This window comes from Lutra lutra, chromosome 2 (assembly GCF_902655055.1).
Source record: "Lutra lutra chromosome 2, mLutLut1.2, whole genome shotgun sequence".
In the NCBI taxonomy this organism is placed as follows: domain Eukaryota; kingdom Metazoa; phylum Chordata; class Mammalia; order Carnivora; family Mustelidae; genus Lutra; species Lutra lutra.
The window spans coordinates 117,722,885-117,740,522 of NC_062279.1; the positions used below are offsets into that span (position 1 = coordinate 117,722,885).

Here is a 17,638-nt window from a genome sequence, read left to right on the forward strand (position 1 = left end):
GTCCTGGGATTGAGCCCCGCATCGGGCTCTTTGCTCAGTAGGGAGCCTGCTTCCCTTCCTCTCTATCTGCCTGCCTCTCTGCCTACTTGTGATCTCTGTCAAATAAATAAAAAAAAAATCTTTTAAAAGAAATTAAAATAAAATAAAATAAAATGCAGGTACCAGGGCATCTTCCAGATCTAGCAAATCAGAATCACTGAGTGTAAGGTCTGGTGACCTGAACTTTCATAAACTGCCTACAGGATCTGTTATATATGTTCAGCCTTTTGAATCGTTGCTCAGCTGGAAGGATACCCAAACAAAACTACTTGGCTGAAGGACGGAAGTGGGAGGCAGACATTTTTCACTGGAAATTCTTCTGTGCCTTTTGAATTCTGCATTTTTCCACAAACAGTACTTACAAGAATGGGCATCACATATTTATATTTTCACATCCAGACCCGGCAGAGAATTTCTGGCAGTAGGATAAGAAAAATGTTTGTGGATTTGGTCATAAATGGCATGGTTTATAATAAATATTGGAAGTAACACACTTTTTTACAACCCTATTTCCTCTCCCCTCCCCTTGACCTCAAAAGAAACAGATTACTGTGCTGTCAACCGCTTTTACACCAGGACACATGTTTTGCTCCTTATTCTTCTTGGTAGTGATTCATGCATCTCCAATACCTGGAACTTACTAGATTCATATGGTTGAGGCTAGAAAGTGAGATAAAGCTGCCCACACCTTTCTCTTAGCCACACTTTTACAAATGATAATCTGCTTCCTCTGCCATAAATACCAGTGTATATGCTATTTGGCATTTAGCTTTTGCTTTTTACAGAAAAATAATCATAGTGAGTATGTTGTTAAACATATCTGTGTCTATCAGGCTAGAAAGAATGTTTTCAACTGTTAAACAAAATTTATACCTTTGCCAGAGTTTCCAATGATTTGAGTTTTAAGCAGCTAATTAGTCCTTTTGGTAACAATTACTTATAGTATGCATGAAACAAAAACTGTTGTAGAAATGCAGTTGTAACTTCTTTGACGTTTTCTTTCTTATTGGATTCTACATGTTGGATAAAGATAATTTATTTTGATACATTTACGCTTTTTAAAAAGACAAACAAATCTTTAGTTCTGAAGCACTCAAAAATTATAAAGGCATCCTCTCTAGGGAATGATTAGTATCTATTTTCCCTGAACTGGTAACCCTTTCAAGCTTCCTTGTTTCTATTCCAGCAGAAACTATTGCCAAGAAATAAAGTGACATTACAGTTGTCATTGGTCAGAACAAGAGTAAGAAAGAAATACTGTCTGGAAAACAAACTAATTACTTTACCAAAATATTGTCATTACACGTCTGTTCTCACTAGTCCTGTTGTTTGTTGTGTGTACCTTCCTAACTAAAAATTAGTAAAGAAAACTTGGAGATGTTACATGTTCAGCAAGAGATATAGAATACTCCATGTGTAGAGACAATATTGTGATTCACACAGACACACACACACACACACACACACACCTACAGACACACTATTTAAAAAGAAGTTATTTTATGTTCCGACCAATTATATTCCTTCCGTGGCCCTGTATTTCTTAGAAAAACAAAACAATCCCAGGCTTGAGTTCAAAGTCTGAAAATGTCTTGAGGTAACACATACTACAAAACCATCACATCGAAACAGTCCTTTTGCTAATGATGCACTTTGCATTATGTTAACGTAGATATACAAAAGAAGAGCTGAAAACCTGGGGAAGGTTCCATGGCTGGCAGCTAAGTAGCTTTTCTTTTACAGGATTAAGTTCAAAAGTATTACCTTAATTTTTTCCAATCAGGTTAACTTTCATCAAAAGCATTGTCATTAACTAGCTCATAACTCATTCTGGAGTGCCTCTGTCTTTAGTAGACAGAGTAGCATTTTTTACTTTCTATACTCATATAGGTAAAACAGTGACACTCTGTTTTAAATGTCACAGAGTAAAATGTTTTCGGGGTTGAAATGTAAATTCAAAGAGAGTTCAAATGTATTAGTATCACAAAGTCACACAGTATCTTCACATTTCCCATTTTATGCCCAATGCAGATGCTATTCAAGTGAAAATAGAGACACATAGATGAATTGATAAATTTCTCATAAATAAAGCAAGAAATATAAACCAGTGGCTAAGTAGATTAATTTATATATATACATATTACATTGTATTAACATTTTTTTCATTTAATAAGCAACTTGAAGTACTTTGCTGTTGTTGTTGAGCTACTTGGAAAATGTGGCTTATAAAACAAATGATGAAAGACTGCCTCTAACAGACATTAGAAAGGAATTTTCAAATGTGACATGATTGTCTTGAGTCTCTCAATAGGTGATTTTTTGATAAATTTTGAAGGAGAAAGGAAAGGGAAACAGAACACATAGAACTGAAGCTACTATAAAAATAAACAGAAGGTTAAATTTTAGAAGTCTCATTTTTCAGAAATACCCAATATAGTAAAAGTCTTGTTTATCAATTCCATGACTGCATCAGTTCCCTGGTAGCTATTTAAAGCTCTCAACGTATTTTATTTGTGAAAGTTTTAGAACTTAAAATATGTTCAGGCAGAGTGAATAGAAATACAGTTCAATATTCTTGATCACAGTTGAAGCTTTTCATATAAAAGCCAACAGGACTAATTCTATAGAATAAAGGATATCGCTGTTTCCTCTTATTCATAGTTGTAATTAGATTTTTTCTGATTCATTGTATCAAATCTTAATGTAACCGTTCTCTCATCTCTGCTACTTTACCTCAATAAATTTCCTTGAACATTTCTTTCAGTCTCTAATGAATGAACCTATTATATTCATTATTATAATGATTATAATAACTATTATTACTATTCATTCACACGACATTATATATTTTAGGAAAGTACTATAATCATATGAATTATTTTTATGATCTTTTTTATAGCAGCATAAATGCGACAGTGGTTTCTTTGCCATTGAAAATCTCATGCAGAATTATTTCCATTTGTCAACACTTCACCAACAAAAACTATTTGCATTCACTTGAAGCAATAGCTTCTAAAAAGCCCATTCTACATTCCAGACCAATTTAATCAAACCTGTAGAGTTTAAATTTATTTTATTATGAAGAAAATGCTGTGATTTTCTTTTCAATGCATGAATTCAATCTAGGTCAGCTGTTTTCATAGGGAGAGTTGATTTTATCTAGCTAAACACTGAACACTTGTCTTAAAGGAGGTATCTGATAATGGAAACAAGAGACCCAATGACTATGGAAATGGGTTTGAGAGTGTTATTGATGGAAAATAGTTAATACTTATTTTAGGAAAAATTCAGTCCCTAGTCTTGTGTCATTGTGGCCTCTAATAAATACAAATCAGACGATATTCAGTTCATGCTAATAATGGTGATACACTGATTATTTATATTCTTTAACAGGAAGTACTACCTTATAAGCCAAATTAAGTAGATAGAAATTATAAAATTCCAATCTCTTGGGATTCTGCTGCCACAAATTATAAATAGGTCACTGATATCATGAAGCAATTATGTGTGAGCATCTAGGATGCTATTCGGCATCAAAGTAATTGCACCAACATGGATATATGGCAGTTGGACTTGTTTTGGTTGTTGTTGTTGTTATGAAATATATTAAAATCTCAAAAAAAAGTGTTCACACCAAGTCTTATTAGTAACACATCCTCTAATATGCATTAATGTAATGAGAGTATCTGGGATATGTCCACAATTCAGAAACACGACATGAACTGAAACCCTGTGCAGAGACTACTGAAGAAAAACTAGCATTGCTATGATTGCGCTGCCCCCTAGGATTAAAATAACTCGTGTTTACACTGAAGTCATTTGCCTTTTTCAGATCAGCATTTTCATGACACATCTGTCCAACTATGGGAATGACCGCCTGGGACTATATACATTCGTTAATCTGGCCAACTTCGTGCAGAGCTGGACCAACTTGCGACTTCAGACCCTGCCCCCAGCACAGCTGGCTCACAAGTATTTTGAGCTCTTTCCTGATCAAAAAGACCCTCTCTGGCAGGTAACATGGTTTCAATAATTGGTATAATTAATTAATCCCATAAACATAAACATATCTTGGAGTTCAATGAGATAATCCAAATCTGAAAAGTAAAGGCATTTGGGGGAAAAAAAATAATGCATTTTGGAAATGTTAGTCGATTTGAGAAAACACTTCCTCCTGAATTGCAGTCTTACATTATTGCTTCATAGTGGGCAAAATTCTGTCCCTATGCCCATTAGGAATTATGAAGTTCTGAAACGTCCGCTAAGGATTTCATAGATGCAGTGTTTTCAATCAGGAGTGAGGGATCAATTTGCAGATTGCAATCGGCTAAAAAGAGTAGAAGAGTGGTAAACAGGTGGGATGCTAGGCAAGTTCCAGGCTATCTGGCTCCAGAGGCTGTGCTCTTAATCACTCTTCTAAACGAGAGTTACTGAATACTAGAGAGTTACTAACAGAACTGATGGTACAATGATAACAATCATCAGAAGTGGAACTGAGTAAATTTCACAGACTGAAGTCACAGTAAGCTTTGAACTATATACTCAGCTCATTGAGCTTTTTTTTTTTTTTTAAGATTTTATTTATTTATTTGACAGACAGAAATCACAAGTAGGCGGAGAGGTAGGCAGAGAGAGAGAGGAGGAAGCAGGCTCCCCGCTGAGCAGAGAGCCCGATGCGGGGCTCGATCCCAGGACCCTGGGATCATGACCTGAGCCGAAGGCAGAGGCTTTAACCACTGAGCCACCCAGGCGCCCCAGCTCATTCAGCTTTGAATGTAATCTGATTGCTGCCTGACCACAAACAGATACTCCAGGAGACGTAACTATACATTTTAGAATGTGGAAGTCGGTGCTTGTGGAATTATCAGTACATATTACTTTGCAGTTGCTAGAACCCATGTCTTTTTTCTTAACCACTACAAAATATCACCAAATGTTAGCCATTGAAAAGACATGCAATTTTCCTGCAGATTTAACACTTTAATTTTTTTTATTTCCTTAAAGATTTTATTTATTTGAGAGAAAGAGAGAACATGAGCAAGGGGAGGGGCAGAGAGAGAGGAAGAAGCAGACTCCCCGCTGAGCAGGGGACCCAACACAGGGCTCCATCCCAAGACCCCGAGATCATGACCTGAGCTGAAGGCAGGTGCTTAAACGACTGAGCCACCTAGGTACCTCAATACCTTATTTTTAAACTGAAATCATTATTTGAGGTGACAAGTTTGAAACAACTTTTTTTTTCCAGAACAACAGCCGAAAAGAACACCCTCACTTTAGTCTTAACTAATCTGTTGCTTATTGTAAATAATCAGAGAGTTTATTTAACTACATACATCTGTAATATTAACAGAAATAGAGGACTGTCCTGATTGCTATATCTGAAATAGTATTAAAGGGTACTTCAATTCTTCACATAATGTGTGCTTTGCGGTTGAAATTAAGGATGTTCTAGATCCATCTTACATAGTCGTTTTGGTTCAGGTACTATACTATACGCCAAAAGCAGGTCCCTAAGGTGGTAATTCACCTTCATTTTACCCTTTTTGCCCAAATCTGGTGCTTTTTAGGATCATAATCTGTAAAGTTATAGTATTACATATACAATTACTAACCTCTGAAGGCAAATGAAAAGACTTTGCTATCTCTTTAAATAGTTTTATTATGGCCAGATGGGTACCTCTTTGAAGCACTATCTTGAAGCAAGATAGCTTAAAGTTACTCAGAATAAAAACCTTACACCTTGTATTTCATTTACTTATTGAATGGCAAGAGGGTACCTTCCTTCATGTTAGCAGGAAGCACAATCTCTGCCCAGCACTGTGTTGGGGCTCACTATTTAAAACATACACACACACAATTAAGACATAGAACTGCCAAAAGCAGAAGAAATATTAAATCCTCAGTGCTAGGAGGCTGTTACCCACAGTGGAAATGTCTCCTCTCCCCCAACACCTCAGTAGAAACTCAACTTCAGGATGGAAAGGAGTTACTTGAAAGCTTCCCTGATGCCACTTCAAGGCCTTCATTTAAAAGAAGACACATGACCATGACTCTGTTTCCTGGAATATCTCTTTAAGGACAGGAGTTGAATAACTCAGGGCACCTGCATGGCTCAGCTAGTTGAGCATCTGACTCTTCATCCCAGCTCTGGTCATGATCTCAGGGTCATGAGATCGAGGCCCTCCTTGGGCTCCGCACTCAGCAGAGAGTCTGCTTGAGATTCTCTCTCTCCCTCTTTCTCTGCCCCTCCCCCTACTCACTCCCTGTTTCTCTTTCTAACATAAATAAATAAATCTTTTTTTAAAAAAATAGTTGAAACTCGGGGTGCCAGGGTGGCTCAGTGGGTTAAGCCTCTGCCTTTGGCTCAGGTCATGGTCTCAGGGTCCTGGGATCGAGCCCTGCATCAGGCTCTCTACTCAGCAGGGAGCCTGCTTCCCTTCCTCTCTCTCTCTGCCTACTTGTGATCTCTGTCTGTCAAATAAATAAATAAAATCTTAAAAAAAAAAGTTGAAACTCTTAGCACACATTGGACATTCACAAAAAAAATACATCTCTATATTCTTCTCCCATTTAGAATCCTTGTGATGACAAACGCCACAGAGACATTTGGTCAAAAGAAAAAACCTGTGATCGCTTACCAAAATTCTTGGTAATAGGACCCCAGAAAACTGGTGAGAGCTTTTTGTTATAATTACCAAAAAGTGCAAAACTCCCAATGACTAGAGAGTGAGTTCAAGTCACAATGTGTTTTCAAAATTCTTATAAGTACTGATGAATGAATAACACATTTTGTTCTCTGATATAATCTGTTTAGCTTGATAATGTACTTAAATGCTTGTAAAGGAATTTTTTTAAGTGAAAAAGATGAAAATAAGTGTCATATGGTTTGGATGTTTAAGAGTCAGTTTGGTACCAAATGTTAATTTTTTTCCTAAGACCTAAATTGAAAGGTGGTGTTGCTAACATTTCTAAAATCAAAATGAATCACATCTTGAGGAATTCATCAAAAGTCAAAGCAGATACATATAAGTATCTACTACTCTTTATAATCAATCCCTTCCAGAAAAACAGCCTCTTCCTGCCATCTTCCTGATGTAGTTTATTTCTAAACTATTTTTTGCAGAGATGACTGTTTTCTAAAAATCTAAAGGATGTTTGACAAGCAGAATTCCAGACATAAACAAAACTTTGTGCTAACCAAAGGTATTTATTCACACCCAGGAGAAATCTTTTGCACCTTTTCTTAAATTGGCATGCAATTTTTTCTCCATAAAATTCTTGTTTCTTTAAGAATCAGTATTAAAATGAAGCCCAGTGGAAACTTTAAAATGCCAGACATCCATGCTGTATCCTGTATGATAAATTATTTGGGGTTCTTGGATTCTGGCTTCACAGAAAACAGCCATTTCAGCCATATGCCTTTCTGAGGGGAATACCTACCATTTCCTCATTTGTCCAAAAATAACTAGGGAAGATTTTATGTAATGTACACAGAGAGTTTAGCCTATTCATTTTCTCTTGGTCCCATTTGCCAATATCAATTTGAAAACAATAATAAATGTGATTAAAAAAAACTTTTCTCATCCTTATTTATTTGTATCTATTTAAAGTCAAGAGACAACTAGAAAAACATTTAAACTGAAGTCTCTTCAGGAACTCCCACTGTCATTACTGATCACATCTCTCTGAAGCTTGGCATATTAAATTCACTTCAGAAAGCCCCACAGGAAGTGCATCCTCTTGTTTCCTGCTAGATGTGCAGACATTTTAAAATCAGGGTTAGACGGCAAAACCATTATTTGCCATCTTAAACTCAGTTGGATTTCCAAATGTTAGTTACAATTGTATATGACATTTACCTTTGGAAGAAAATTTTTTATCTCCTTTTTATAGAAACTAAATTTTCCCCAGTTTTGTAGTGGTATAATTTACATGTAAAAAAATTCACCAATTTTAGTGCAAATTTTGATGAAATTTGACAATCATGCACAGTTGTATAACCACAACACTGACACTTCTATCTCAAAAACAAACAAACAACAACAAAAAAAACACTTCTGTCTCCCTAAAAGGTTTCTCCATTCACATGCCTTTGTAGTCAATGCCCCTCCCCATCCTCAGTCACAGGAAACTACTTTCTGCTACTACAGTTTTGCCTTTTCTAGACTTTCATATAAATGGAAGCATTAAATGTACAATCTTTTGTTTTTTACTTCTTTCACTTAAGATAATGCTTTTGAGATTCATCCATGTTACTATGTATAGCAATATTTTATGAAATCGATATTTTAAATGGAGAAACATCTTCTGATCAGTTTCATAAAAATAAAAGAGCTTCATTTTAACTTCAGTTTTTAGCAAAGGCATTTTTCTGAATAATTTTGCATAGATGTATAATCTTCTGCACAAATATTTTTAGTGTTGAAACTGACAAAAAATAAAACAAGATTTAGGGATGGTTATTTGAATGGGTGTGTCTATGATTAGGTGGTGGTTTTATACACATACACACATTATATACATTCAAACACACATACATACATACACACACACACACACACACACACAGGACAGTTTATTCAGACTCAAGGATGTGAGAAGGTAAAGAAAGAATTCAGAAACCACAATCTAACAATTTTTGGCCATTGATACATTACATTATGACTTTTACTGACTGTGTAATATTTTTTCAGTTTGCTTATTGATCCTGGTCATACAATTAAAAGCAAACAACTTGATTTAATACAACTTTAAAAAATAAAATTCAGAGAAGAATGTTTCCAGTTGATCAATGAGAGGAATTAATCGGTTTTCTTTTTTCACATTATAATGGTCATACTTCCTATCCTTACAAAGATTTTATTCTTTTCCATTTTTTTTTAAAGCATTACTGAATTTTATCTCATAAAAGCCGTTATTTTAAAAAAATTCTTGGGGTGCCTGGGTGCCTCAATCCATTAAGCATCTGACTCTTGATTTCGGCTCAGGTCATGATCTCAAGGCTATTAGATAGAGCCCGGTGTGGAGCTCAGTGCTAGGCTTAAGATTCTCTCTTTCCCTCTCCCTGTGCCCCTCCCCACTACATGCATCCTCTCTCTCTCCCCCTCTTTCTCTCTCTCTCTCTCTCTCAAGTAAATAAATAAATAAATAAATATAAAAATTAAATAAATACCTTACTAATACTGAGATATGAAGCTATTTAGGTATTTCATATAGGTTATCTCTCTTAACCCTCCTGAAATCCTGATAGATAGCTAAGTGTTTTTCCCCCACAACACAAATAAGACAACTAAGCCTCACATTAGATGTTTTTGTTCACATTCACACAATTGATAAGTGTTGTAATAAAATCCTGATCCTAGAATTTACCTAACTTTAAAGACCATGTTCAAGAAAGCTTTATTCTACTCTGGATTTCAAGGATGGAATATTTTTCCCCCAGTAAGTGTTAGCTTTTGTTCCACATTTCTTTTAAGTCGTGATTCTCAAAGTTTACTGAATCAGAAAGTCTGGGATAAGGCTCAGTTCTCTGTTTTAACAAGCCCTCCAGGTTAATCTAAGGCATCCTGAAGTGTGAGAACCACTGTTTTAGGTCAAGCTTGTGAAGAGCATTTTTATTTTGTATACCACATATTACTATGTTTCATTCCCTATAGTTACCCATCTTCAGAGATAAAATATTCATTGTTTGGGAAGATATTAATCTGGGAACACAGTCTCTTTCAATTCATTGTTTTAGACAATTTTGCTATTAACAGAGTTATTTTAACAACTTTTCTGTTGTGTTGATATGTTAGATTTAAATACAATATTAAATAAAGCTTGTCAGAGAAATCAGAATTTTCAAAATTTAATACAGACTCCAACCTAATATTATTACTAAACAAAACTAGAACAGTGATTTCTCCAAATGAGAAAAATATTATAAGGCTGTGTCTGAAGACCATTGCTAGCTGTTGACCTGGAATATAATGAACAGATCCCACTCCCTCAGACTGCATAGTAATGTAAATCATATTACAGCAGAGAAGTCGAAACTAGGATCTTGGGAATCCTAAATACCTGGACCAGAAATATTTTTATATTATGATTTTATAAATATAGTTATAGTTACAAGCACCCGATTAAATTTTAGGGAAACTGAACTCAGATTGCCTCACTTTTTCTTGTGCAATCTAAGCTATGCCCTTTAGCTCATAATTTAGGCTCTAATATACTAATTCTACAGTTTATAACACTGTTCATTTTGAAAAAATCACACCCTTGATTCCCAATAGTCACAAACCTACATGGGCACCTGTGATAGGCCAGTCTCTTTCCAAAAGTGCAGATTTTATAAGTTATGTCATTAGGAAAGGACAAAATTTTTTTAAAAAACTATTTTTGACACCACTTTTTACATAGGTAAGTACATTCAAATTTAAACAAACCTGTTGAAAGTTTAAACTCTGTCTCAAATTTAATAAATTTTCTTGGGCCTCTAGAAGAACTGTATAGGACCCAAGTACTGGTTTTGGTGATGTAATATCTTATATGAGACAATGGGATCTTTCATTTATATAATTCTTGATTAAAATCGAAATATCTTCAGGCACGAAATGTCATTTCATCTTCAGAGAAAGCCTATGAAATGAGCAAGGCAGGTGATTTTCTACTGAAAAAGCCAAGACAAAGAGAAGCGAAAAGCCAAAGTCACAAACCAAATCAGTGACAGAGATGCAGTCAAACAGTCCCCGCAATGGGCTCTTCTCCTCACAACATACTTATCTCCAGTTTTTTAGAAGTTGCTTCTTTTAAAATGCTGGTTATCTATTCAGTTTAATTCAAGGAGTACTAATACGTATCTGTTTGGATCATTACAATACTTAGTTTATTGATGACTTTGAAATGCTAGTAATAGGAAACTTTATTTTCATTTCATTAATTTCTAAATCTCTATTGTCTTTTCAGGAACCACTGCTTTGTATTTGTTCCTGGTTATGCATCCTTCCATCTTTAGTAACTCCCCCAGCCCAAAAACCTTTGAGGAGGTACAGTTCTTTAATAGAAATAACTACCACAGGGGGATTGATTGGTAAGATGGGTTATTAGTATAAATCTAAAAGTATATGTACTGTGCACAGTTAAAATTAGTGTTAAATATTTATAAACATATAAGTTTGTAGCCACAAATAAAAGTTATCCTCTGTGCCTTGGAAATGGATTGAATAAAATGAAGAAGCACAGAAATTATTCATAAGAAACTTTTCTCAGTTTGTTAAGGGACTTGTTACCTCAAGGGATCCATATGTAATTTCAATTTGCATTAACTATCTTTGATGGTAATTATAGATATAAAGTCAGAGAAATACCACAAGACCCAGGAATTTTGTTCCTCTCTACTCTTAAGAAAATACTTCATAGCTTTCTCTTCTTGCATGCTTTGCATTATGGTGAGGCTACAGTCCACGTACATAATTTTCTATTTTGTTTTGGCATAAAAGGTAAATAAACAAATAGAACTAGAAATGTGTACATATTTCATAAGTAATGAAAATGAAAAAACTATCAACAATATACAAAATTTAATCTTTGGTCTTTGAATTGAAATTGGAACTATACCAACGATCTGAGGAAAATAGTTAAAAGTTAAAATGTCAAATATATACAAAATACAGTAATATAGTAGGAATGGATGTTGTATATGAACATGTTAATAATAAAATATATCTTTAAGTCTTGCTGTTAAAGGTGTAAATTCTAGACAGAAAGTGATATCAAAGAGTGGAATTATTATAATAATTCTAGAGCATAAACATAAACATTTTGCATGTATTTTAGCATAAAGAGTTGTTATATATTAACTTCTGTTGTCAGATTTCATGATCTCAATTTTATCAGTATCAAGAGTTGCTTGTGTGTAGTCCAAAAGGAAAGAAATGAGTTGAGAATAATTTGAGCAGCTACTAGGATTTACATATATTCTAATTGTAATATCCTTCACTGCCAATTCAGTACAGGACTTGATATTGATTAATTGTGTGGTGTTAGATAACAACTGTGAGAACTAAGAAAGCATCAACTACTTCAGCGGTTATTTGACCAGTGACTCAAATATATATGCCTGTATATGGTAGAATAAAACTACATTAACATCAGAACAAAAGGGGATGATGAAAAACTGCTTTAAAAGTGGAAAGGAGGGGCGCCTGGGTGGCTCAGTGGGTTAAGCCGCTGCCTTCGGCTCAGGTCATGATCCCAGGTCCTGGGTTCGAGCCCCACATTGGGCTTTCTGCTCAGCAGGGAGCCTGCTTCCTCCTCTCTCTCTGCCTGCCTCTCTGCCTACTTGTGATTTCTCTCTGTCAAATAAATAAATAAAATCTTAAAAAAAAAAAATAAAAATAAATAAATAAATAAAAGTGGAAAGGAATGTAATAGTTGGACAAGAACTGGACCCTGCTTTTTCCATGAGCCTTTGGGGGCCAGGCAAGATCAACACATTATAGGTCCAAGATCCAGAACTGCATGAGAAAGTTTTTAAGGCTGAAACTGTTCCAGGTATAGACAGGACTGCTGAGAAAGTGGGACCACTTTCAGGAACTAAAAGTTACCAGAATTCAGTACTTTATGCCCTTCTTTTGTGGCTTTCAGAGCCTTTCTCGGAATAAGCATGGCTAAGACAAGCTTAGAGCAAATAAGATACCACTAGACACTTGGCATAACCTTAGCATCCCTGGAACCAAGGTGAGCATCTAAATTAAGAAATATCTTAAAATCAGGCATTTTCTGTAAATAGATTATACACAAGAACAGATAGCAGATCAAACTTTCCAGAAATGTTTATTTATCTGTTTCCCTGTAAAAGGATACCAGAATGACATATTACCAAGGCAATTTCCAGAAAATATAAAAGGATATCTTTACTGTCATGGGTTTCAAGACATCACTTTGATGTGTCAGCCAAATTTTGCAATATGTTAACAACTGGAATCCTACCAGAAGCTTTAACATGTGAGATGGCTAAAAGAAAACAACATACTGCATCAAGAAGTCATCAAATAATGTTAATGTCTCTCTTGTTCAATAATTATTGAGTGACTGCTTTGGTAGCCCAAAGTTTTGGTGACTTATAAATTGAAGAGGGTGGGAGTGGAGGATGAAGAAACCATTATGATCAAATGTAAGAAACCCTAGAAGTTAAATTTGCATATGCTCTCTAAAAAGGCTCTTTTTCCTTTAAAAATTTGCCCTTAGGGCCTCAGAAATATATGGTATCACATGCTGAATTAGTTTATGTTTGACAGCTTTTGTACAGATGGGACATTATACAAAATCAATTATGTCCTACATATCTGTGCTTAAGGCTTCAGGTATTCCTGTGTTCACACTGCTGGTGATTTACATTCTCAGCCCACTTACTGATATTGGGAAATTTGATAGGATTTTACATTTGGAAATATGTACATACTTTTAAACTTTTATAAGTACTCTAAAGAATATAATTGGTTCTAAATGGGAAAAGAGTTAAGCAAATAGGTGATATTTACACCCAGATGTGTTCTGCCCTTTAACATTTTATAGTTGAATACAACCACAGCACAACACATTAGTGGAAAGGAAATTATTTCACTTGTGATAAAGTAAAAAAAAAAAAATTATCTAAGTCCTTTCTAAATATCTTTGAAATGAACATATCATCTGTTTTGATCAAATTTTCCTTCTGTTTGAGCACTCACATTTTTCTCTGTAAAATATTTCTGCACTTACATACACTTTACACAGTTAGGTTGATTATTGGTCCAATTCTATCATTCTATGTCTACATTTTTGCTATCTCCTGATAGTAAGCAAAACAAAAAGAAAATGTATTTAGAGAAGCATTCTCAAAGTACATTATTAGTGTTCTGTATACTTTTCCCTTGCTAACTATATAGAACATATGCCTTATAGAAAAGTGCTTTTGTTTAGGAAACAAATGAATTTGTGGGATACCTTTGACATCTATAGTCACCAGAGTATGAATATAAACCAGTCTTATTTTGAGAAATATTCCTTTTCCAGGTATATGGATTTCTTCCCAGTCCCATCTAATGTCACCACAGACTTTCTGTTTGAAAAGAGTGCCAATTACTTCCACTCAGAGGAAGCTCCTAAAAGAGCAGCTTCTCTGGTCCCCAAAGCCAAGATCATAACCATCCTCATCGACCCCTCAGATCGAGCATATTCCTGGTATCAGGTAAGAAAAATACAGACAGAACCTAACAGGTAAGAAGGAGAGTATGAAGAAGGGAGGATGTTTTACAGCAATAGCAACCACCTCAAGTCTCAATAAAAGAGATTTGTTAGTTGTATATCTGCATAAAAGTGGATAGAGTTTTCTTTGTTTCTGAAGAAATGAACTTTCTCCTTAAGTTTTTATTAATTTTGCCTTAATTTAATAAAATATATTAATGAAATGAAAATATAACAAAATAGTATGTACATGTATGTATATCTGTGCTTCTACACATCTACATTTCAAAAAAATAGACTGAAAAATAGAGTAAGGGTCCCTTTTGCTTGGAAAATATAAAGTTGAGATAAATGTGAAAACCTGTATTCAAAAACCCCTTACCTGCTATTAGGCTAGTATAGCTTCTAAAAAGAGGTCTACACCAAGACACATAATAATTAAAATGGCAAAAAGTAGTGATAGAGAGAGAATTTTTGAAGCAGCAAGAAAAGAAAATAGTTACATACAAGGGAAACACCATAAGTCAATCAGCTGATTTTTTAGCAGAAACCTTGCAGGCCAGAAGGAAGTTGCATGACACATTCAAAGCACTGAAAGGAATAAAACCTAAAACCAAAAATACTTTACCCAGCAAGTTTATCATTCAGAATAGGAGAGATAGCTTTCTACACAAACAGAAGTTAAAGGAGTTCATCACCATTAATTCAGCCTTACAAGAAATATTAAAGGGAATTCCACTCAAAAGTGGAAAGAAAAGGCCATAATCAAGAGTAAGAAACTTAGGAAAGGAAAAAATTCACAGGTAAATGAAAACATACAATTAAGATAGTAGGTTGATCACTCATAAAACCAATATAGAGTTTAAAGCACAAAAGCAGTAAAGTCAATTATACCTACAAAAATCAGTCAAGGGATTCACAAAATAAAAGGATGTAGAGTGTGATATCATATCCATAAAACATGATGGGGGAATAAAAATTTAGTGTTTTTAAAATGGGCTCAAACTTAAGCAACCATCAACCTAATATAGACTGCTATACACATAAGATGTTACATATGAACCTAATGGTAACCATAAATCAAAAACCTGTAACAGATATGCAAAACAATAAAGAGAAAGGAATCTAAGCATTATAAGAGAGAAAGCTATCAAACCACAAAGAAAGACAGCAAGAGATGAAAGGAACAGAGAAGAATTACAAAAACAATCGCAAAACAAGTAATAAAATGGCAATAAGTACACACCTACCGATAATTACTTTAGATGTAAATGGACGAAGTGCTCTAATCAATAGATAAATGGATAAAAAAGCAAGACCTATCTATATGCTGCCTGCAAGAGTGTCACTTCAGACCTAAAGACACATACAGATTGAAAATGAAGGGATGAAAAGCATTTAACATGCAAAAAGCAAAAAGAAAGCTGGGGTAGCAATGCTTCTTATATCAGACAAGATAAACTTTAAAACAAGAGACAAAGAGACAAAAAGAGACAAAGAAGGATACCGCATAATGACAAAGGTAATAACCAAAAGCAAAACAACAAAACCAAAAACTCCTTGTCTGAATCTCTGTACCTGGGATGGAAATAAGGCTGCCTCTTTGTATTAAAGTAAGTGCACATAGCTCTGATCTTCCAGACAAGTGTAGTCTATTCCATTCCCACTGATAGGATTTCAAAAAGATAATTCATGACAATCTAGGATATTAGACAATAACGTTTCTCAGCACAGGTCCTTTTGTTATTTAACAAAAGTAGTTTTTCCAGATTGGAAAAGGAAGAACAGATTGTCAGGAAAGGTTTTGTGCCCGGCACAGGGTGGGAAAAGGTCATGATAAAACAGATGGGATCTTAGATAGGCATGTTGGTAATAATCTGCATAATAGGAAGTGAGACAGCCTGGAAAGCTGAAATCCACAACTCCACACTAAGCATTGATGCCAAACTCCTACAGCCATCTTTTAAATCACAGTATATAGCAAATTGCAAAATGACTGATTAGATTCTGTGTCTTTTACCTTTTCCACCAGGTATCTAGAGAAAAAGAGAAATAAGCCTTAATTGACTCAAAGAGAAAAGAAAATTGGAACTTGGCAACCGCTTAGCCCCTGAAAAAATTGAGAATTTACCATAAAGGGAGATTTCAAGTCTGTAAGCTAACAAAATGTCCTAAATATTACAAATAAATCACTCTATAGTAGCAAAATGCAGGCTTTAACAAAGTCTAGTAGTGGTTGTACTATAGTAATTTGAATCTCAATTGCAGCAAATTTGCTATTCAACTAGATGTGGTAAACATCCACAAACCTACCACTAAGCCTGAATATTTATTGGTCAATTTAGGGGAAAGGTGATTTCCTCAAACCCATGGGCCTCAGCCTGAGCCATTATGAAACACTTTCCTATTTGGATTGCTGCTTTCTGCATTTCTGTACAATAAATGATTCTGATTCATCACAAAGGAAGGTTACCATTAGGTAAAATAATCTTGGCTTTTAGATGCTAGGTGGTATGTGATAAAAGCTGTGGATTTCAGATAATGTACATGTCAGAGTTTTCAGTAGTCTCTCCATTTAAAATAGCCAGTAGGGCTTTCCTAATCTAAAACTGCATTACTAGATGGAGCAAAACTATATGGCAGAACTAGCAGAGTGCTTGTGTGTTTCGGATATTCAATGGACATAACAAATGGTTTGCTTATGGGCTGCAAAGGGGGCATTAATGCAACTTTGAAAAGTTTACTTTGTGAATAGATACCTACACTAATGGAAAAAACTCAGTAAGTTTGGTTAACGAGGCCTATCAATAAGAATTCAGCCTCTTCCAAACAAGTTCTCAAAAAAGATATCTTCATCAGTATCATAACTTTAAATCCTGAGGCTCCAAGCAAACATTTTCATCCTTTATTAATTGCGAAACAAATAACTCCAGCAGTGAGTTGCTCCTTCCTTTAGCTTCGAGACTTGTCACAGAAATTGGTTTTTAATTATTCATGCCTGTGGTTCAAGTTAGTTTAATTATCCACCTTTTCATCATAGCATCAGCGATCACATGAAGACCCTGCAGCTCTGAAGTTTAGCTTCTACGAAGTGATCTCAGCTGGGCCCCGTGCACCCTCCGAGCTTAGAGCCTTGCAGAAGAGATGTTTGGTCCCAGGGTGGTATGCCAGCCACATCGAGAGATGGCTTGTTTATTTCCCTCCCTTTCAGGTACTGAGCAATAAGAATTTACATCATGTTACAATCTCATTAAGTTGATGACTTTGCCTCTAGGATAGAGGAAATTTTTACTCATTAAAACATTACTAGCTTTTACGCTGTAGTTGTAAATAAGACTGTGGCAAAGAATACTAGTTAGGCAGAGGTAGACAAACTGCTTAATTTTCT

The 17,638-nt window shown here is 35.0% G+C and overlaps 1 protein-coding gene across 4 annotated transcripts in view; it reads left to right on the forward strand.

Moving 5' to 3' along the window:
• Nucleotides 1-17,638, forward strand: part of LOC125093318 (bifunctional heparan sulfate N-deacetylase/N-sulfotransferase 3) — a 178,217-nt gene that overhangs the window by 145,858 nt on the left and 14,721 nt on the right. For 3 of the 4 annotated variants that reach the window (XR_007125205.1, XM_047718315.1, XM_047718314.1), the window contains exons 7-11: nucleotides 3,872-4,054; nucleotides 6,614-6,710; nucleotides 10,990-11,113; nucleotides 14,080-14,254; nucleotides 17,291-17,461. Coding sequence is in view for 3 of the 4 variants with exons in the window: in XM_047718315.1 (XP_047574271.1) it covers nucleotides 3,872-4,054; nucleotides 6,614-6,710; nucleotides 10,990-11,113; nucleotides 14,080-14,254; nucleotides 17,291-17,461 (750 nt within the window). In the remaining variant the exon portion in view is untranslated. The remainder of the gene's footprint in view (nucleotides 1-3,871; nucleotides 4,055-6,613; nucleotides 6,711-10,989; nucleotides 11,114-14,079; nucleotides 14,255-17,290; nucleotides 17,462-17,638) is intronic. The other variant, XM_047718316.1, reaches the window with a different exon arrangement.